At 38.6% G+C, this 23,746-nt stretch overlaps 1 protein-coding gene across 8 annotated transcripts in view; it reads left to right on the top strand.

Moving 5' to 3' along the window:
* The window catches only part of HDAC6 (histone deacetylase 6), a 458,923-nt gene that overhangs the window by 81,510 nt on the left and 353,667 nt on the right, over nt 1–23,746 (top strand). For all 8 annotated transcript variants that reach the window (XM_067152102.2, XM_067152103.2, XM_067152104.2 and 5 more), the window contains one exon: nt 18,385–18,577. In XM_067152102.2, coding sequence (XP_067008203.1) covers nt 18,385–18,577 — 193 coding nt within the window. The remainder of the gene's footprint in view (nt 1–18,384; nt 18,578–23,746) is intronic.

Genomic DNA, 23,746 nt, shown 5'->3' with positions numbered 1-23,746 from the left:
GAAACTCAATCCTTTCAATTTGTCATTTAAAAAAATTGCCAAAATGATCAAAATATCGATTTTTAACTCTGGAGTGTCACCTTAAGCTGTGCTGTTATCTTCAGGTAGGCTGTTTGACAGGTTGGCAGCAACATCAGCTCTACATCTGGCTATGGCTTTGTCTACCTGCAATGCAATGAGGTGGGTACTGATTGTTGGAATTTCCCTTTGCAGCAGGGCAGTCTTTTCCTCATTTTGAAATACAGTAGTTACCTTTCATTCACAATTAGTTCATCAGTCTTAGTTTGGTTGAGTTGGAACAGGTTGTGGTTCATACTACGTCAAATAACTACGTAATTTATAATGCCTAAGGAGAAGAGAATTGTTACTGAAGTCAACTATTCTAAAGAATCTACAAGATCCTAGTTACATACTTCGATTATATTAAATTGTATTATGTATGTATATATACATTTTTGCAACCGAAACAATTACAGACTGGATCATTAGGCTATTCACAGAGTTCCGTCGGCATTTGAAAGCACAGTGCCAGACATTGAGTATGTTGCGCTGATCTTCAGCAGCTACCAATTTGCTTCAATCAAGCGACTCGTCTTCGACTTCTACACAATTTTGGGACTTCATATTTATTAAATTGTGTTGTGACTTCATGCCTGATAGTATATGCAGGCTGGCTCACTTAACTGTTCACCTCTACTCGTAAACATTTTGAGACACAGTGGCGAACTTGGCGTGTGTTGTGCTACTATTCAGAAGATTGTGCCTTACTTCTTATAAGTGACTGACCTACTTCTAGATTTTATGATTTAAAATCACGCAGTGCCAATCCCCATTATCTTATATTGCTTCTTCAACTGTTATTGTGAAAGCCTCATTCTTTAATTTCTTATTTACCTATGCATTATTTTTGCATTTTATTCCACTGATGATGACCCAGATTGGGGTTGAAACCGGTACTGCTTCTGCTTATAATTAAATAGGAATGTAACACTACATTTCTTATTTACTTGTATTGAATAGGTTGAACTACGTTATTTTTTATTTCAACTTAATTATGATACACTTCAATGCGGAGCATCGGTAAATTTTTATCATTTATGTCTTTTACGAAGGCTGATCAACAAAGACTGAGACTGATTTTTTTCCTGTAGCTTCCGTGATAGTTTCCTATCTGTAACATAAATATTTGACAAGAGTGGGTTTTCATGTACAGTGTAATATCCATAGGCAGCAGCATTCTCGTATCGGTAGGTTGGTAGTAATGCTCTATTGTGTAGACGCTATGTGCATTTCGCATACCAAACAATGGAGGTGACGCGAGAGGAGCAGTACAGCGCAGTCAAATTCTGTTTCTGTTTAAACCATACAGCAAATAACTTACAAAAAAGCTGAAGCAAGCGTATGGTGAAGATGCACTACCTCGTGCAACAGTGTTTAGGTGGTTCAAGGACTGCAAAGAAGGCTGACTTGTCTGTGTTAAGCTGTGACTGAAGTCGACATCAACACAGCTGCTGTGATTGTCCGTGAGGATCGGCAGATGACATTACTTAACCTCAGTGAAGTGTTGAGAATTTCATATGGCAGTGTCTTTACGATTATGCACGATCGTCTCTATAGGACCCGAGTTTGCTCGTTGTGTGCCACGTCTGTTGACTCCCGAACAAAAGGCTTTGCGAATGGAGACAAGCCATGAGGTGTTGCGTCTCTTTGCTGTTGGAGGGGATGCGTTTTTGAAATCAATTATCACCGGTGATGAGCCATGGCTGCATCATTATGATCCTGAAGGAAAACAAGGCAGCACAGTGTTGAAATCGCCAAGTTCTCCAACACCAAAAAAAGGCAAAAGTTGTTCCATCTGCAGGGTGATTACATTTTTTGACTGTAATGGAATGATTTACCAGCATGGAGTTCCCCCTCACACTACTGTTACAGCAGCATACTACACGTTAGTATAGGCTACACTGAGGAAGCACAATGCAGAGATACGCCCAGTGCTTTCTCGGACTGGGTGGCGACTTCATCATGACAATGCATGGTCTCACGTTGCAAATAGTCTTGCAGTTTCTGGCTGGATTCAACATTACCTGTGTACTGCATCCACCTTATAGCCCTTATCTTGCACCCTGTGATTTTTTAAAAAAATTCCCATCACTAAAGGCAAAGCTTAGGGGCATTCGAATTGAGAACTGTGAAGCAGTGCTCAAGAAAAGTGAGGCGATTCTCAAGGACCTGTCAAAGAAGGGTCTGCAACATGTGTTCAAGGACTGACAGAGATGCTATAAAAAGTGCATTGAAATAGGAGGGGACTACTTTGAAAAAGATCATGTAAACATTGAAATGGAGTAATAAACATATGTGAAAAAGAAAATCAGTCCCAGTCTTTGTTGATCACCCCTTGTACATTTGTACTGTACCAGTTATGATAACAGATATATTAATGAAATTCAATATTTGTTGCCAAGTCCATATCAACGCCAAACCACGAGAAAAGGGGTGCACAAAATTTAATGAAAATCGATGTGTAAAGTCTGGGAATAAGCAACCACAGTCTAGGCTATAAATAATTTTTATTCTCGCTGGATGAAATGGTAGTTTAGGGGAAGGTGCCTAAAATTTAATTTTTTAACTACCTGTGTAATAATAAATAATAATAATCGTATGGCCTCAGCTACCGTTTGCAGACATTTCGATTTGACGCCATCTGGCTGTCTGCTCGTCAATTTCGACGTTCCGGTTTACTCTGTCTGCCATCTAGCGGACCTAGAGTAAACCGGATCTCTCTTGGGCGTCTGTGGCTGAGATTTAATTAATTTTGTCGGGTAAATACCAAATGTATCACCAGAGTTCTTTTACATGCCGACATCGTACGACATGGAGTGTCGAATGGACTTTTTTCCGCCCTTCAAAAATCCGACTACCTCTGCCGGGTTTGAACCCGCTATCTTGGGATCCGGAGGCCGACACTCTACCACGGATCCACAGAGGCACTATTGAAAGGTATTACATAAAAAAAAGTTATAGAGAATACAATTTCCAATCATTTATGTCTTATACAGTTTTACCATACTGACTACGATAATAGAATTCATGAATTTTTAGACTTATGTTGCTTAGTCCATATTCGTGCCGAGCATTGCTAACGTGGAAGTATTGTTTAATCGTGTTAACTTGCGATGGTTTTTGTAAAGATTGTCTTGAGGTGTAAAACGACGTGGTCATTGGTCTATATCGACAAGGAAAATGATAAAGATGATTATACAAAATGAGAAAAAATAGTGAAGGAACTATTGCTTGAGGAATAAGACAAGTGGGAGTCATAAAAGGAAGGAAGGACTGCCTTTACATTAGATGCTCCTATAACCCAGAGTCGGAGGAAATCTAAATGTGAAGAGGCCTACAATATTGAAAGCTCATAAACTGATCAGCAATAACATTACATTGACCATTTTTGTGATGTGATTTGTATCTTCTGCTGCCACGCATCTCCGGTAGATGGGAATTCTACTCCGTCCCAAGTAAAACAGCATGCCTGAAGTTAGATAATTTTGCACATTCTGTATGATTGTCCCATCAATGACTGGTACTACAGCTAGTATTTACTAAATATGGCTGTGTGAATCACTGAACAGTTGCTGCTTTTTACAGTGATGCACTTTCTTGTTTGTGGTCATCAGGCATTCCTTATGATCATGTTCTCTCATCTCTGATGCAGCATCTTACATGTGTAAAGCCGTGGGAGGGCTTGGGATATCATACCCCAGAATGATACACGTCACATGTGTAGCTCATGGGCTTTGAGTCACTGAACTATTCTGGGCTTCTGTTCCTGAAGTAAACACATTGATCTTCACAGTGAAAAGGGTGTTCCTGAAGGCTCCAAGACGCAAGAAATTATTTTTTGGATGCAGTTGATGATGTGCTGCTCCCGCCTTCATCAATTCATACGAGATGGGGAACGTGGCTCGAAGCTGCTGTTTATATTATGCCGATTATTTTGAGGTTGTAGAAAAGGTAGTTGCAGACCTTGTATCTGCAGAAGCAGCTACAGAGCTTGGTGTCTGCAGTCGCTTAAGTGCAGCCAGTATTTCAGGATTTAGTTGGTTTGAACCCCACTGTCGGCAGCCCTGAAGATGGTTTTCCATGGTTTCCCATTTTCACACCAGGCAAATGCTGGTGCTGAACCTTACTTAAGGCCATGGCCGCTTTCCACTCCCATCCCCTTTGTGTCCCATCGGCGCCATAAGACCTATATGTGTCTGTGCAATGTGATGTAAAACAACTCGTGTAAAAAAAAAAAAAAAAAAAAAAAAAGAAGAAGAAGAAGCTGCTGTTTCTATTAAATAAGTTCAAGAAGTCTTAAGCAAAGATGGTGATATTTGTTCTAGTTTGCATTGCATACATTTAACCATAAAGAAATTTGCAAGAAAAAGGACTGCCCTTTCACATTAGTGTTCGAATTGTTGAAGAAATCACATGACCCCTAATAAACTGAAGTAATCAAATAATCAAGAGTAGTGCTAAAAACTCCAGTCTCCCCAAACTTAGAAACATTTCTGGTGTTATCCAAGGCAAAGATAAATGTATACTAGAAGTCTCTTATTTTGTCAAGTTGCAGTATGCTTCGATTGTGGCATGTGATGTGGAGATAGTGTTAGAAAAAATAGATGCAAGTTCGTGTTTCAAAACCTCTTACATCATGCAATGATTAGGTGTAATGAAGAAGTTTGAATTTCATTGCCAAACCGGAGCATTTTATAGTGATACGGTATGTAATCCTTTTTTATTTTGGTGAGGTTTTAAGTGTAACATTAATTATTTCTTATAATATAAATGCATATTTCAAAGTTTTTAGTGCATATTTTGACACTTTTAGTGCATATTTGCATGCATATTTTGGCATTTTAAAGTGCATATTCATCTGAAGCCTGGTTATGAGTACTCTGAATCAGAATAAACAATCCCTTTCAGACTAACTCTTCCTGCGTATTTATGTGTTCGTTATTCACCTTTTTCTACCTCACTGATATAAAAATCCTGTTCTGTTCGATCACTCTACCTTTTCATAATGAGGTGCTTGGATGAACCCAGACTGACAAGTTTTCTATTCTGTATTCTTCATTTGCATGTGACTTTTTTAAACCTCTATATTCATGGCCATGGTTTTATCCAAGATTAAAACCCTTCTTTGTACACAGGTATGCTGAGTTGAAGTGTCCCAGAAAATGCTGTCTGATTCCAATCACTACTATACATAATTTCAACAATACCCAAAATACCTCGCGTAATTATTATAATCCAAATATGTATATTACAGTATTAAAAATTAATTCTGGCATAGCCTATATATAGCATGATTGCCTTGATACTTTTTCTGACATAATACACGGTTACACGTTCATAATATAAAACAACCTAGACTGCCGTGTATGAAACATAGTACATGTTGCATCATAAAACAGTTCTATTTTTTCATTCTAGCAGTGAGTGTGCATGAATGTGATGTTGGCTGTACTTAAATTGTGAATATGAAAAATAATGAATAAGAAAGAACAAACGAATTACAGAGTAGAGCGAAACATTAAACTTAAAAAAGGCAACATTTTTGTATTTCAAGAAACGATGATCTGTTCCAATAGCAGGAACAGAACAATCAACAAAAACAAGCTATGAAACAATGCTGCTGACACTGGATTATCTAACTGAAGATATCTACCAGCAAGGCAGGAGACACATTCTAGAGGAGGATGCTCTTGAAAAGGATGCTAAAGAGGGAATATATGAGCCTGATTATAACAAACAGGGATCTGAATATAGCTGTAGGATTTCTATTGAATATTCAGATTCACCATCTATTTAGCCTTTGAATTCAACTTTGTCCTACCATACTAGTGCTTATTCTTGAAAATAGTGTGGAACAAGACTTAAACTCAATTTTAACAGTTCCAGTTATGAAGTTGGGAGATGCAGATTTAAATGAGGCAAATTTTTATAAAATCCGTGTAGCTGGAGAACAAGTAAGGTGTAAGTGAATGATATTTTTTGAGTCGACTGGCATGGTTTTCTGTTATGTTCGTAAAATTTTTCTTCTAATACAACAGCACTTGCTGAAGGATACAATGACTGGAAGAATATTTATGGACCTGTAGAACATAAGGATAGCTCATCACATGAAGAAGGTAATACTGCATACTGTTTCCTGTGTAAACCGACTGGGTGATGGTGGTGATTATTGTTTTAAGAGGAGCTACAACTGGGCAATCATAGTCTGTTGCCGGGCTGAACAGCTCAGACAGTGGAAGTGCTGGTCTTCTGACCCCAACTTGGCAGGTTCAATCCTGGCTCTGTCCGGTGGTATTTGAAGGTGCTCAAATATGTTAGACTTGTGTTGGTAGATTTACTGGCATGTAAAAGAACTCCTGCAGGATCAAACTCTAACACCTCGGTGTCTCTGAAAGCTGTAAAAGTAGTTAGTGGGGTGTAAAGCAAATAAAATTTTTATTACATAGTCTGTTAACACTAATCAGAGAAAGAAAGGAAGGGTTCTGATACTCGGAAGAATGAAGTTATTGGCCAGAGACAGACAAAGGCCACAAAGGGTGTGAAAATGAGACTCCTTAGCCCTCGAATGCTCTAATAGAGTCGGGGTTGGAAAAGAACTAGAGTTGACCAAGCGAGATCGTGTACAGGATGGATGAAAGTTAGGAGCCTGGCACAAGTAAGTGGAAGCAATGCCAGGGCTCAGGTAAGAGCCAAGAGCCCTATGGTCGCCACCCATGCTCCAAAGTTGAGAGCCCCTGGGGCCCCTTTTTGTCACCTCTTATGACAGGCATGGTTACCGTGGGTGTTATTCTACCGCCCCCACCCACAGGTTAAACAACTCGAATAATGTGGACAACTTATATGATGTGTTATTGCTTGTGATGCACTATTATTTCTTAGTTGTAAATACCGGGCTTCATTAAAATAAATAACGAAGTACTGTAGTAATAAAACATTGAATTCCCTCCCACAACCAGACTAAATTATTCAATACTTAGGGGCCCTGCATGTCTTAACCCTAGAATACTAACACACGTTAATTTTACGTGTGTTAGTATGCATGCAATGGTCATGATCGTATACTGATCAATGTGGATGATGTCGCCATAGCATTTAGATGCATGAGTGAGGAGTGAATGCTGAGAGAGTTCATTTTCAGCAAGTCAAGGCACTTAAAAAAAAAAAAAAAAAAAAAAAAAAAAAATATTGACACATTATCGTTGGTAAGGTACGTAAAACTGGCGTACTTTTAGTAACGGGTAGTTGTATGTTGTCATAAGTGGGTAAGTTGCTCATTCTGTATGGTTGCTTTATAGTTATTAGGCATGTGGCTTTCCAGGACACAATGGATAAACAAAAAGTAAAATAGGAGGAGTTCTTTTGCCATATTTTTGATGAGCTGGATGAAGATGAGAGCGGGAAAGACAACTGTTTAGAAGCTGAATCTGAGCACCAAGATTCTCGGATGACAATCCGAACTATTCACTCAGTGACGATTGTTCCGACGATAATCTAAACTGTGATCCAGATTTATGAGCTTCTATTTAAATTCTGCAAATTGAGTGGCCATCAAAAGCGAAATCTCAAAAGGAAACTAGGAAGAGAATAACAAGCGACTACTTCAAACAGCTTAGCTTCAACCTCTCATGGTTGCCTAGTTGTACTTTCTCTTAAAACAATAATCACCACCACTCTCAACCTCTAGAACAGATTTTTGTTGACTGGTAAGTGGACAAACTCTCTGGTAAGGATGGGCATATGTGGAAAATATCTGATTCAAACCTAGGAAAATGCCAGCAAAAAAAAAAACTAACATAGTTCATATCCAACCAGGACCTATGTTGAACGTAGAAGCTGATCCACTTAGGTGTTTTGAATTAATCTTATTAATCTTTACTAAGAACATAACATAAACTATACTTCGTTATTCTTAAATAATATATTACTTCTGGCAACAATATGGAGTTTGCTTATTGTTTTAGCATAGATGTGGACATGCAATTTAGGCCTTATCTAAATTTAAGAATTTAATTTTTAAGTCCATATTGAACTGAGAATAATAGATAAGTAAGATTAAAAATCCACCTTTTCAATATTATTATTATTATTATTATTATTATTATTATTATTATTATTATTGGAAAGGTGGATTTTTAATTTTACATATCTATTATGATATGGACATGTACATAAATTTTACGTATGTTAGTTCTGGGTAACTAGCGATGAGTAATGTTAGTAATCTGGGGTTAATATGCCCCTGCCTGTATGGAGATGCTTTTGCTTTGTAATGATAGCCGGGGAGATAGTAAGGCAGTTATGTTTAATTATCAGTATATATAATTCATTTGTTTAATATGTTTTAAAATCTACTGATTTTGTTTGTAATTTCAAAGAACATGATAGGATTAGTGAAATTGTTTGTATCTGCCCAAGGAGATATGTTTTATTCAAAGATGGTTGGCCTGGCAATCATTTGTTTTTGTTCACTTTTGATCACTTTGATACATCCAGGTTTTGAGCACTTACAACAGGTAACTTACCTGTATAGTTTGCATATAAATTAAAAATAATCTATCATCTTATTGAATTGAAAGTTATGTTCTTTTGTGTGAACTGTGCATTAACTTCACAACTCTAGGAACTGGATACAGTAAAAAAAGTATTTACGCAATTCTGTTATGACTGGTCAGTATTGATAGCTGCTTAGATATACTTACAGTACCCATGAGGAAAATACAGAGAGAGAGTGTGTGTGTGTCTCAAGCATTTTATAGTTGTGCTGAGCAGATATAAAGGAAAAAACATAACCATGGCTGCCATATGAATGGTTTTTATTAGAAGTATATTGTACAAACATGCATTATGTTCTTTTCTTCTGTTTTCGCTTTTGAGAATGTAGTACGATTCACTCTCTTGAATTACATAGTATACATAATGCATTGTACTTCCTTTCAAAATAATTACCAGCACTACCCCTTGACTGGTTCAAATGTTCTGTTTGGCTACCGAACAGTTGGCCATGCAGTTAGGGGCATGCAGCTGTGAGCTTGAATTCGAGAGATAGTGAGTTTGAACCCTGCTGTCGGCAGCCCCAAATATGGTTTTTCTCTGTTTTCCCATTTTCACACCAGGAAAATGCTGGGGCTGTACCTTAATTTAGGCCATGGCCACTTTCAACTCCTAGGCCTTTCCTATCCCATCATCGCCGTAAGACCTATCTGTGTCGGTGCAACGTAAAGCCACTAGCAAAAAAAAAAAAAAAAAAAAAAAAAGATTGTAAAAAAAATATCTCGTTGGAGTTGTCTTTTGTTTCCACTTGCCTTCGTGAATTACCGTTTCCTGACAAAATATATAATAAATTTTGGCATTAAAACATAGTGAAAAATTCTCTGTGGGCTCGGTTACTATGTCAAAGTGTGTGAGGGTAAAATTGGTCCTTGATTTCTATTATATATCAGAAAGGTAGTCGAAGATCATGGGTATAAATTACTCGCATCAGTCCATTCAGTTGTTTGATTCTCCAAGGCACTTAAGATGCTCTTGCACTTGGAAGACAGCAGGCGAGTTTCCATCTTCCAATTCAGATGAAAAAATACTTTCGTCTGTATCTGTAGAGTCCAAAATCATAACAATCTTTTGCTCATCATCTCTGTTCATACTTGTCGTATCACAAAATGACTGTAAAATGCAAAAAGCTAGTCTGAAAACTTGCAATGCACACATGATTAAAGCTTCTCACTGCTTATAATAAACCAGGAAAGTGATAATGGCACTCTTCGGGTATTCCTCATTTAGCCAGGGATAAAAGTGTTGTTTAGTGTCGTCTGTTGAGCTTTGTGTAGTACCATTAATGCTAGTAATGGTGTATCGCTGACTGTTTAATATACAGTTGAACCTCCCTTCTGCGGACACCATCGGTTCCGAGGAAAAATGTCTGTTACGAGAAGTGTCCGCTAAAACAAGTTTTTAAAATTAATCAAACATTTTAATGGCAAAAGACTAGAACAGCGGTAAGGGGTCATTTTGACCCATTGTAAGAAATGCTTGGAAACGTTCAAAATAGAACACAATAAAACATGTATTTTCTTCTGATGCATTTCCACAACTTCATTTTACATACAAGGACATGACATTAGTGTATGAACCTTTTATATTACTGATGGACACATGATTAATCACAAACAACTGCACCATGTTTCTGTTTCTCTAAGGAGTTTTCAAAAAATTAACCAATTGAACACCTTTTCTTAGTCTGTCTTCCACATTGCAACAATTTCAGTAATTCTTTAGGCAAGTTAAAACACACTAAACACATTTTACACACACACAACTTCTACTTTTCGTGCACATTTTCCGCACACTGGTTTGAGGCACTTGCTGCAGGCATCGCTAGACTTGTTGCTTTTACACAGACCAACTTGGCACTTCTTCCGCTTTTTAGATGGACACGGTCCCACAGCCTCCTCCTCCTCCTGTTGTTGTTGTTGTTGCCCTTGCTCGTTCCGCCTTGTTAGTTCTCTTGCCAGAAGGACTATGAACTTCTTACCTGTTACTTGCTTGTACATGACCCAAGCATTGATAGCTGTTGGGTCCAGGATAATGTAAAAGACATGCGTTGGCCACCAACGTTATGCATCCTTGGTGATATACTTACGGGACATTTGGTCGATCACTCAGGCTTGTTTGTCATAAATTGGTTAAATCTGCACCTGGTTTTGCTGGGAAGTAATTGTTCATTGACTGTAATATTTTCACTTGGCAGTAACAGTGAAGGCAATTTTCCACGAATTTATCCCAGATTTCAGAGACAAGAGCAAACCTGTTAGCTGGTAGGCACTCAGCTCAAGTTGATTTCTCATCGAAACGGAGGAATCTGAGAAGCTCTTGAAATCTGTCTCTTGACATTGTGTCCTTCATGAATTGCTGTCCACAAGAACGCGACCTTAGTTCATCCACAGACACACCTTTCGAACACAGGACACCGCGGGTATACATGATGGCAATCATAGCCCCCAACTCCTCGAGCAACACAGTTCAGTCCATGAAGTTATTCCTAAGCGTTTGATTCCGTGTGTCGTTTCATTTGACGAAGCATAGATTCATCAAAGAGGAGACGAAAGGCACTAATGGCAGAGTCATAAACTCAGTGGTAAGAATTCGTGGTGGGACCTTCCTGCTCCCTCAGGACGTTCGCTGAAGCTCACATTCCAGATGAAGAGTTCGAATCCAAGACCTCCCACTCGGTTCTGTCTTGGGCAACCATCTTCACTGATGAAACACCTAACTGAGACTGAGAATCTGGGGCGAGTTCGGAGATAGATTAGCATTTTCAACTTCTCCTGCGGATAATTCATTCTCCGTCTCATTGTGATCTTCTTCCTCACTTGACTCTCTTGTCTCAAGCAAGAAAACACCATCTGAATTGGATAATTCACCTTCAGATTCAACGTCTGAATTTTCTAGCATACGATACATGTCGTCAGCAGAAAGACGATTGTAGCACGACATGCCTGTAAATGGTGAGATGAATACAATAATCCCGCTAACTGGAGCACTCATCTGACAGTAATAATGTTATTTGCTTTACGTCCCACTTACTACTCTTTTATGGTTTTCGGAGACGCCGAGGTGCCGAAATTTTTTCCTGCAGGAGTTCTTTTATCTGCCAGTAAATCTACTGACACAAGGCTGACATATTTGAGCACCTTCAAATACCACTGGGCTCAGCCAGGATCGAACCTGCCAAGTTGTGGTCAGAAGCCAGCGCCTCAACCGTCTGAGCCACTTAGCCTGGTTCATCTGACAGTAAGAGCTCAACACTACTAATAATAATGGCCGGATACACACTGTTGTCTGACAATGCAAACTGTTGTAATAAGGAATATTGTATAAGTGTCAAAATGACTCCTCCCGCTGTCCAGGGTATGCCATATCAGAAATGAATGAACATGTAAATATTTTGCTGGTTGCGATACATCACTGTGAACGGGATGAAAAACGATGAAATGTCAAGATATTTGAAGAGATATGATACAAGAGTGCACGCGTTATTAAATAAAAATTGAAGGTGGGTGTCATTTTGACCCCTTCCGCTGTTCTAGTGTTAAATATAGGAAAACATATCTTTATTTTTGTTATTCTAAGTCATTTCTGTGTTAGTATTTCATAGAGAGTTATTATAAGTGATTTTACATCATTTACAAACATTACAGCTTCATGAAGTAATCGTAAAGCTTCGTCTGTGTAAATTTAGCACAGGTTTTCTTAACAGCGGTATTCTCAAAAATGGAATAAAGTCTGTTAAATGGTTCCATAGTGTTCTCGCCATACTCGCGGTCCAGCGTGACACACACATTCTTTATCTGTTTAAGCATATTTAGTCCTTGCTTCATTGCCAGAACTTCTTGTTCTTCTTCCGCCTCACCGTCATCGTCGCTTTTCGTTCCTGATTCGGGCTCTGTAAAACAATAAGTTTTATTCAAAATGGTCCTTTTGTACGACTAATGAAGGCTGCTATGGATAGCTAGACATATTTATGAAGTGCAGTGAATTAAATTAAAGCTGAAAATTTAGCTTAAAAGAATAAAAGCTGTCTTATCACAAGAAGAAAATGAATGAGGAGTTGAGGTGCAAACGAACATGGACCGTACGATATGTGCAACACGCAATTACTTTATAACTTGATACAATAACACAGAAAGCTTACCATAAAGTGCGCCCTGGAGTCGGGACTGCCAGTCGCTTTCGAGATCGTCACAGCACGGAATATTCTCTTCTTCGGCTTCAATATCATACTTCAATCCAGCTGTCGTTTCTAAAGTCTGAAGTTCATTGTATTATTTTCGAACCTCTACCTCTGCTTGTTCTTCAACTGTAGAATTAGCGATGCCGCATTTTGCAAACATTTCCTGATTGTGGTTTCGATGACTGCATTCCAGGCTGCCTTTGTCCACAAAACTGCATCGCCAACATTAATCTTCTTCATCAAATCAAAAGCTGCTTCATCTGTGTGTGCCACTAACAACCGTGAAACCCTGTTACGATAATCTAATTTGAATGCTTGAATGATTCCTTGATCCAATGGCTGAAGATGAAAAATGGTATTTCTGGATGACACGTAGCATTATGTAGCAATAAGATCACGTTACGGTTTCTGCCTTCATCTTGGAATCCAAAGCTAGGAGCCAATTCTCGAATATTGCTGACGTCATTCATGCCTTTTTATTCGCATGCCATTTGACACCAAGACAATTTAGGTCCATGTTTTTAAAGCACCTGGGTCTCGAGGATTTACCGATTAATAGAGGATTTTCCTTTTCACCGAGTGCATTACAGCACGGCATGATGGTGATTCTTTCTTTTGACATTTTCCCACCCTTGCAACTTTCATTCGGCAAAGTTAGTGACTTCTTCGGGATCGTCCTAAAGAACAGACCAGTTTCATCAACATTCAAAATGTCTTTCCATTCGTAACTATTCAAAATGTCTGGTAACCTACCTATCCAATCCGCTACTTCAGTCGCAGACACATAACCATCTTCTCCACAGACTGTTCTGAAACTAACGTTATGACGTTTTCTAAAACAATCTAACCAACCATTGCTAGCTACAAGATTCTCAACTTTCAGATTATTTGCGATTTCTCAAGCTTTTTCTTGTAACATTGGCCCACTCACACACAGTTTCTTCACTCGAGCACACTTGAACCACTCATATACCGCAATGTTCACTTCTGAAACAACTGACTCCCACTTTCTTTTCACTCCTCAATTCCTATTTTGCTCCCACTCCTTTAAAATTTCAGTTCTATTCTTCACAATAGTGTTTATTTGAGTTTTCCTGCAGTTGAATTTTTCGGCAAACTTTCTCATTGAAAGTCCCTTGTCACTTTCTATAATCACGTTTTCTCTTGCCTCGAGATCTAAACACGATCGTCCCTTGTTACTCACGTTTAACAGACGATTGAAATGCTACAGTATTTCTGTCTCACTAATTAGCTTCTGTACTGTCTTTTCCTTCTCAAGTTGACTACCTGAGCTCGACCTTATCAGCGACAATCCGAGTTATGAATAGAATGCAGGAAGGGAAGAAAATCCCCAGGTAACTTGTGAGTCAAGTTTCCGGCAGCATTTCTGGGCAATTAGAATTCTCGGAATAGGCCTATACTCTACTAGGTAGAACTGCATTCCGATGTACCTTCTCTCCCCTTGCACTCGAAATAGCACAAATATTCTAAAGGGATTTCCTTATGTCTGAAGAATGGTTTTAAAAGAAAGGATGACATGTGGTCCGGCGTAATAAATTGTCCTGCAACGTGTAAAGTGTCCACTCAAGTCAAGTGGACGGGACAAATGGCGATGTCCGCTGTCCAGGGTTCGAGGTTTCCGCTTAAATGAGGCCAATTTAACACTTGTCTGATGTAAAATAAAATCGGTTCCGAGGGAAATTGTCCGTATAGGGAGGTGTCCGCCGAATAAGGGTGTCCGTTAGGGCAGGTTCGACTGTATTAAGTTCTGCTCGCAGGCAACCTCTTACAGGATTTAACATATAAAATTCCACCTTCTGAGGGTTAACATTGTTACTGTTGATATTTTATCTCAACATGTGTCAGGCAACCCTACCTCAATCAATCATCATGTCTGTGCTATAGAAGTTAAACCAGATTTCTTGTGTCTTTTTGAAGACGGAATACAGTAGTTGTTCCATTATGAAGTCTGAGAAGGTTTATTTGATTGTACTTCCTCGTAAGATAATTCCCCCTCTCCATTCTCATGCTTTCAATGAGAAATATCTCCTCTGTTCATACGCAAGTTAGAAAGTATTTAATTTTATATTTATTGAAGATGGTTTTCCGTGGTTTCCCATTTTCACACCAGGCAAGTGCTGGGGCTGTTCTTTAATTAAGGCTACGTCCCCTTCCTTCTCAGTCCTAGTCCTTTCCTATCCCGTCGTTGCCATGAAAACTTGTGTGTGTTCGTGCGATGTAAAGCAGATTGTAATAATAACAATAATAATAATAATAATAATTTGATTGAAAGAAAATATACTGTAATGAAGTCAGGTCTATTGTGGTTTAGTTTCTCCCTCAGCAGTTGTAATCTATGGCTAAGAATTGTTGCTATTTTTACCTGAAGTGCAGTGGGAGTGTTTTAAAGTAAAAGTCCACCAGTATTTTTACCCTTAAAGCCTAGAGTTTGTACTCGCCACTGATACATCTCTAGCTATTAAAAATTAATACTACATGCACTTTGTAAACCGAGCAAGTTGGCTGTTAGCTTGCATCTGGGAGATGGTAGATTTGAACCCCACTTTCAGAAACCCTGAAAACGGTAAGTCACTGGTTGCAACCTTCTGTCGCCAAAAAAAAACCTGACAGCCGGTGCAATATAAAATATAATAATAATAATAATAATAATAATTAAAAAGTCATTTTTCGATCACACTGTACGTATACAGACTAGCACAAAAAATGTAACACATGGCAAATATTAGAAATTAGCTGTAATTGTACATTTGACGCAATTTCCATATATCATCTTATCTTCCTTGATGGGAAAAGTTGTCTGTTATGTTTCTGTAAGAGAATGATGCACTTGATGGTTTATGACCTTGTCTAACATCAGCAAGAGGACTGTCTGGAGATGGTTACAAGAGCCAGTCTCCATGCCAGAAGACTTGCTGTAGGCCCTGAACTCGCTGAACATTGCATTGTTCAACTGTGTTCTGTGGCAGAACATCATGACTGAATGGTACAGTAGTGGGAGCAAGTGTTATTCACTGATGATTCGTGAGTTTGCCTCTGAACACCAAATGGCTGAGAAAGAATTTGGAGAAGGTCACATTTCACCCAGGACAGCTTTTTGGAGGAGTTCTGTGATAGTATGGGCAGGAATAAGTTTAATTAATAGTATGTACCTGGGCTTCGTAGAACATTACACATATGTGGATGAAATTCACGAGGAGCATTCTGTACTTTTGCACCATTCACTGGTGATGCTTTCGTGCTGATACATTACAACACTTGCCCACATCCTGCACATATTATACGATAGTACTTGGTGAAGTTGGGATTCGTGCTATGATATGGCTTGCTCGTATTCTAGATCTGGGTCTGCGTAATCATGTATGGGATGATGTAGGAAGGATTTACCAGCATTATCCTGACATCCTACAGGACCTGCCAGAGACTCTTCAAGAAAATGGGAGCAGATTCCATAGGAGAGGATTGCAACATTCATCGGAGTTGAATTAAACAAGAGGTGGATGTACATGCTTCTAAACTTGGGAGCAGAAGTCTATGAATAGCAGTAAACGAAAAGGAAAACGGTATCAGTGAGGGGTAGACAGTATGTGATTACCCGTAGCAGCTAGAAGTGTACACGTTGATTACGTGTTATTTATGTCTTTCTTGAACAGCTCAATTAAATCTTTTAGATTTTTTCATTTTTAGGTTTCAAAATTTCAATATTATGGTATTAGACCATAAAATAATATTTTAATCTCTTAAAGATTTAAGGATTTAAAATGAATCTCCATAAAAAAAAAATGAATGTTGCATTTTTCATTCCAGTCAGTTATTGCAATTATTTTAGAAATATTTATACGTGTTCATATCCAATATAACTTGTATTAATGAACTGTATTTCATAACCATGAAATGTTTAATAATAGAGAAATTGGCATTTTTCATAAAGTCAGTTCATAGAATTTTAATTTTATAGGACTTCTTTAATTTTTCTCCTCAACAAAATATGTTTCGGTCATAATTTTGGGTACCAAGTTGTATCGTTGTTCACTACTCCTATTAAAATCATTAACATTGGTGACAGCACTGTTTGTTGTATATCGTACTTCCTTCACATTATCATCAGCATGTCATCGGGACGAGAGTTATATGTGATGCAGTGACTGTGTATAGGCTCTTCCTGAAGAATAATTTGAAATGATGTGGCTAATGTGTCACTTAATGTTTGATAATATTCCTGATGTTTTGATGGTAATCTGAATTGTACATTTTGTCACCGATACAATGACATCATTTGCTCTGAACACATCATGTAGAAGAATAGGAAGGTGGCTTGGCGGGGAGCATCACCAACCTGAGGTTTGCCGATGGCACCCTCATAATGAAAATAAGTGCCAGGGAATCTAAGATAATCATTGATTGACTGACAAGAATTAGCAGGGAGTATGGTCTTGTAATTAGCAATAGGAAGATGAAAGTCAAGATCATGGATTGGACAAACAACAGCCTGCCACTTATGAGAAGAGTAGCTGGGTTTGAGATTGTGAGGAGATTGATCTACCTGGGAACTCTAATCTCGAACAACAGGATTGTTCTGGCGAGATAAGAAGACCCCTTTGCCTTGGTCCGTGTGTTGATTGGCAAACCCCCCAAGAAGTGGAGGGACAGGACCACCATGAAAAATACCAAACTGAAGTTGGTAAATGTGCTGATATTTTCAATTCGCAAATACACTGCTGAGGCATGGATGTTTTAAACTGCTGACATGAAGAAAATAGTGCTGGAAATATAGGTCTACCGGTGAGTCCTTGCTGGGGCAGAACACCGGACCAGTGCTTTAATTCTTGAGAAGAACGTAGTGAAAAAACAGCCTTACGGACAAGATCAGCCAAGCATTCTTGAGATACTTCACCATGTTTTAAGGAGGATTGAAGGCAAGGAGAAGCTGGTAGTAGAAAGGAAGGTGCCAGGAGGGAGATTCAAGGATGATCACCAACCAGTGGGTTGATCGGGTAAGGACACTTATTCGAGGTTTTGCTGCTGGCTAAAGATAAATTAGCATGGTGAAAACTCTCCAACCACCCCTAACATGTCACCACACACTATTGAAGGTAAAATAGAGAGACTGTTTATTTCCTTGTTCATGGATATGTTGAGGTCAGTCCTCTGTTCACCAACTGGGACTATATATATGAGCCTTCATTAATTTTCGTCTTCAGTGAGTGATATCACTGTGCAATTGAATTATACTAGGTTGTGTTATAACATTCTACATTCACAGAATTTGGGAACTTATTTGCATTTCCATAAGGCTGAAGTTGACATTTGACCACTTATTTTAAGTTAGTGTGACTAGTTGAAACAATATACTTTCTGAAACTTGTCAAGTATTTCTGGACTTTTATTGATAAATACTAACTTACATTATGAGGGTGTCATTGCCCACGTATAAACAAGGCATTCTTGAATTTCTAGCACTTCTAAAAAAACAAACTCTATTTCTTTTTGTAACACTCACAGTTGGAATTCACGCACATTTTTAGAAGAAGGGAATATTCTATTGAATTCTGGTTACCTGTTTTCTGTTTGATCTCTAGGGTGGTGTACTTTTCCATCCATCGCTATGAACATGGCAGTTTCTGGCCAAATCTTCGAGAATCCAACTTCAATTACATAGGAACTGGAAAGGGGACAGGATACAATTTCAACATTCCTCTTAATAAAACAGGAATGAAAGATGCTGATTACCTTGCAGTTTTCCAACAGGTGTTATTACCTATGGCTTATGAGGTGAGTGCTTATCGTATTTATCTCAAACATGTTAGTAAGATACGTTATGAGTGACATAACCTTAATTAATGGTGCTGTCGTTTAGTTGGCCTTATTTTTCCAAGTTAACAAATTCAGTCTTGTAATATGTTAGGAAATTTGTCAATTTGGTCTTGCTAGCTTCCAGTTCATTAACCCTTTGTCTTACTTTGATGAGTACCACTCGCACATAATTATTTGGGCCATAAGATACTTTAGCTGGCCCCGTGGTGGAGGGGTAGCGTGCCTGCCTCTTACCTGGAGACCCTGGGTTCAATTCCCGGTCAGGTCAGGGATTTTTACCTGGACCTGTGGGCTGGTTTGAGGTTCACTCAGCCTATGGGATTAGAATTGAGGAGCTGTCTGACAGTGAGATAGCGGCCCTGGTCTAGAAAGCCAAGAATAATGCCCAAGAGGATTCTTCATGGTGACCACATGACACCTCTTAATCTGCAGGCCTTTGGGCTGAGCAGTGGTCGCTTTGTAGGCCAAGACCCTTCACGGGCTGTAGTGCCATGTGAAGGGGGGTAAGCTACTTCGATGAATGGAACTTGCAAAGACTTCTGTCATTAATTTTTCACCTCTAAATTATTCAGGCTTCCACTAGAAGATGGGAAGAGCATACTGAAATGTTCACTAGTGGGACCTATACTCGTAATAGCACAACTTTCTTTATAAATATTCTTTTGTTTCATATTGCTACCATGCATGCCTGTTAGTCTGCATATCCTAGCATGCATTCAGTAGTGTGCATAGTGATGGCAGCAAAGCCTTTATGTTAGCAATGCAGGCATTCGTGCTAATTTCTGGAGGTCGGTGCGACGTAAAGCAACTTGCAAAAATAAAAATAATAAAAATTAAAAAGAAAATTTCTGGAGGGTTGTAAAGCAAATCGAAGACTGTCTATTGGATAATTGTAGTGATACTATGAATGATGATCAGAATGTAAAAGTAGCAGCACTAATAATGATAATGTTATGAGTGGAACTGCAGCTGCAAATAGGCCTATTGTCAGTGCACTGAGCCTACGTATAATGACACATGGCATGGACGTAAGTAGTGTGGTTCAGAATATTTCTTTTATTGGTGAGAGGGATGTAAATGAAGTTGGGGAGAAGTTTAATGTTCTGAAAGTAAAATTTAACAAACTAATTCTATTTAGTGAGATACTGACTAATGACGTTTCGTCTATAAAATTGCTTTTAAGATTACTTCAGTAAATATTGAACAATACTAACCATGCTACATTGTAGCATAGCTATTATCATAATTAGGCTTTTCATGAAAAAAGAAAGATATTTTGACATAATTCTTAAAAATGAGTAAGCTAATGGGTTAAAGAAGTGCTTTGAGACAAACTTCTGACTCTCAGGCATCTGTTAGAAAGTTTCTCTGTTTGAAAAGATGTTAAAAACAAATAAAAAATCGTGTGACCTCATTGACGCTCACCTGGTTGCTAGTAAAATATGAGCCTTAACTACACACTACTAAGTCGAAAGCTAGTTTGGTGATTCTTATACTCTATAAACTACCTGCCATTGAAGGAGATATTCAAAATGTTGTTCCTCAGGTCTCACTCTAAAACAGGTTTGCAAACATGCAGTGATGTCTGATAGGAGTCTGGCTCCTTGACTGAATGGTCAGTGTCGAGGCCTCCGCTTTAGAGGGTCCCAGGTTCGATTCCTGGCCAGGTTGGGGATTTTAATAATGTAAGGTTAATTCCTCTGACTTAGGGACTAGGTATTTGTGTCTGTCCCAACACACTTCTCTTCATAAACACACTACTCTACAAACCACCATAGAAACATACAATAGTAAATGCCGTCTCTCCTCATAGGGTTGGTATCGGGAGGGTATTTGGCCGTAAAACAGGGTCAGATCCACAAGGGCAACACAGCTTGCACCCTTGACCCACAAAGGCATGGGAAAAGGGACTGAGGAGGAGAAAGAAGAATTGTTTGATGTGACTTGCCAAATCTTTTAGTGTATGAAGGTTGTTGGTATGTATTGTACCTTGCAACATCATCATCAAAGCAGATCTTACTTTGCTAGAAGAGGCCTGCAAGAAAGACTGTTCACCACATGATCTAAAACAGCTGGCCCTCTGTACAATAGAAGAAAGATATCTGTCTAATTAATGGCTAAAAATATGTACAGATGGCTCACAGGCAAGGAAAACAGAACTGGGGCAGGAATACATTCATCTCTCTTCTAACTCCACTTCCCAATAGGCCAAAACAAAACAAATTTTGATGTAGAGATAAAAGCAATTTCCCATGCACTACAACAGTTAATAGGCAGAAACAATGATTACCAAAAATTTGTTACCCTTACGGATTCAGAAACAGCCATCCAAGCCGTCTCGTCAAATAATGTCTCAAAATAAAGAACTGAAAGGAATTCTATGTATGATAAAAACCCTCCAAAGACTCCACAAACAGATCTCATTTCAGTGGATTCCTTCTCATGTTGGAATAACAGGTAATGAAGAGGCAGACAGATTAGCCAAAAAACAGGTACCACACTTCAACAACCTGCCAGTCAGACTTACTTTATGTCAGCAGAAAGGATTCTGAAAAATACTATTAAAAACAGGTGTGAAGAAATGGCAAAGAAAACAGCCGAAACCAAATTTTGGAAGGATATTGATGCTAAATGGGTTCAATATAAAAAAAAACCAAGAAGCGAAACTGTAGCCTTTTTCAGACTTAACACTGGCCACGACTGTCTTGCAGCTTATCTGAAACAAATCAACATCCTGAGATCCGGAAAATGCACACTTTGCCATGACCATGGAAGCAAAAGGATAAGGAACACCTGCTACATTGCAACAAACTTGATGTGACAGCCAGAACTTCAGGAAATCTCTCTCGATTTTACTGGAATGCAAGTGTAACCGGTTTCCAGTGGTTACACAATACATAGCAAAGAAAAAGGAAAAATTAAATTATACGGCACTTTAACATCCATAGCACCAAACCCAACATCAGATAAACTGCATCAAGTCTAAACAAATGAACATCAGGTTGGGCAACGTGACAACTATAATAACTATAATAAAAGGATATAGAGCGGGCATGGAAACCCTACCAGGGGCATTGGGATACGTAGGTTGCGGGTTTCTAGGAAAATAAACGGTGATCCCTTGATCTGTGATATTATTTCCAAAATAAACATTACAAAGAATTTTTGGAACAAAATTCGTCAATTCGAAATTCCCATTTCGATATCTCCAAACAAAAATTAGATGTAATTTGCCAAGGGCTTTCTTTTTAAGTCAAAGTGGGTAACCAAAGATACCTTAACGCTTAACATAATGCAAATTCCAGAATACAACGTTTAAGGCTAATAGAAACCATATGATACAAATACAAAATTAAGTGAAAGTTAACACACTTTCAGACAATCGCGCCACATAATGGAAACAAAGAGGAAACCAAAAATATTTATACTTGATGCAGATGCCAGTTCAACTTACTCCCACACCAGAAACACTTCTGATCCGGGGCAGAGGAAAAACTAGCGTGCATCAAGTGATACAGAGTTACTGGAGGCAAACCCCGAGGGAAATAAAATTAATCTACGAATTACCGAGCTCAATAGCTGCAGTCGCTTAAGTGTGGTCAGTATCCAGTAATCGGGAGATAGTGGGTTCGAGCCCCACTGTCGGCAGCCCTGAAGATGGTTTTCCGTGGTTTCCCATTTTCACACCAGGCAAATGCCGGGGCTGTACCTTAATCAAGGCCACGGCTGCTTCCTTCCACTTCCTAGGCCTTTCCTATCCCATCGTCGCCATAAAACATATCTGTTTCGCTGCGACGTAAAACAACTAGCAAAAAAAAAATCTACTAATTACGCGTTTAACCAAACCAAAGGAAAAGGGGGAATGCTTCCAAAATCAAATAGCCAGGCCCAACTGAAAAGCTAAGGTATCTGAGTAATTGATTGACGGTCTGGGCGAGTAGGGGTAAACTCCTATGGAAAATACAAACAAAAATTAAATATAAATTAAGATGGAAATGAAGCCAACAGCGTTTACCCCAAGGCAGCCCATCCTGGGTGGGAGGATAACCGACGTGCTTCTGATCACTGGACTGACGAGAAACGAAAAAAGACCGCGAAATCTTGCCTCGCTCTCTTAAGAAAGCAAGGCTGGCCCCGGTGCAATCAACGAGTAACCATTCAGACCACAGAAGTTTCCCTCCCGCCTCCCAGATCCACCAATCAAAACCCCTTACCAAACCGCGATGTTTTCACAATATTCCAGAACATCACCTAACCCTAATCGCGAACTTTCCATCTTCCAAAATTAGTAAAAACATGCTTCTAGACTCGACAGGAACAGTCACACCCTGTTCCGAAAGTCTACATCATGAAAATTTCCAGAACATTACAAAAAAGCACTTAACAATAATAATAATTTACAATCTAGTACTGTACTTACATTTCCAAATTTAGATAGATAAAAGGAATACAAATAAAATATTTTACAATAACATTTTACACCATATAGTAAACATTTCTTTGAAAGAGACATCTTCCACAGATCACAGATCATATCCAAGAGTATATTTTTCACAACCTAGTAAATGTTTCTTTGAAAGAGACATATTCCACAAGTCTCAGCAAGAAAGCCGTTAAATCTCTTTTATTAGACCTACTGTAATTGGAGTCATCATTTTAGATCTGTCATTAGACATATTTACAGTGCTTTAGACCTACCAACTGTAGATCGCTATGAATGATACCGTATGTTGTTGCAAGTTATCGAAGAATGCTTTTAGTCTTGTTATGACTTTTGTTAAGCAACAATAATGTGTGAGACAGATACTTTGGAACGGCATAATTTACCCTTCTGAACCTCTGGTAAAAAGGAAAAGTGTAGCACTCTGTATGCGCGAAGGACATGTATACATAAATTTCCAGGTGTTTGAGTTTTACACATAAACCCAATTCATAAGCTGGGAAAGAAAGTAAAGAAAATGGGTGTTTTTTGACAGGAAATCTTACTTTAAATGCTAAATTTGTACAGAGAAGTTGATTAAATCTGTGCCAATTGTGAACATTCACAACGGAAATCTCTCTGGCATATGGGTCAGCGAACTTGAGAAAGCTCATTTTCTGTTCAGATTATCATGAAATTGTTAAAGT

This window comes from Anabrus simplex, chromosome 8, assembly GCF_040414725.1.
Source record: "Anabrus simplex isolate iqAnaSimp1 chromosome 8, ASM4041472v1, whole genome shotgun sequence".
NCBI classification, from domain to species: Eukaryota; Metazoa; Arthropoda; class Insecta; order Orthoptera; family Tettigoniidae; genus Anabrus; species Anabrus simplex.
The sequence above is the reverse complement of the archived record's forward strand: the minus strand, read 5'-3'. Positions and strand labels throughout refer to the sequence as shown.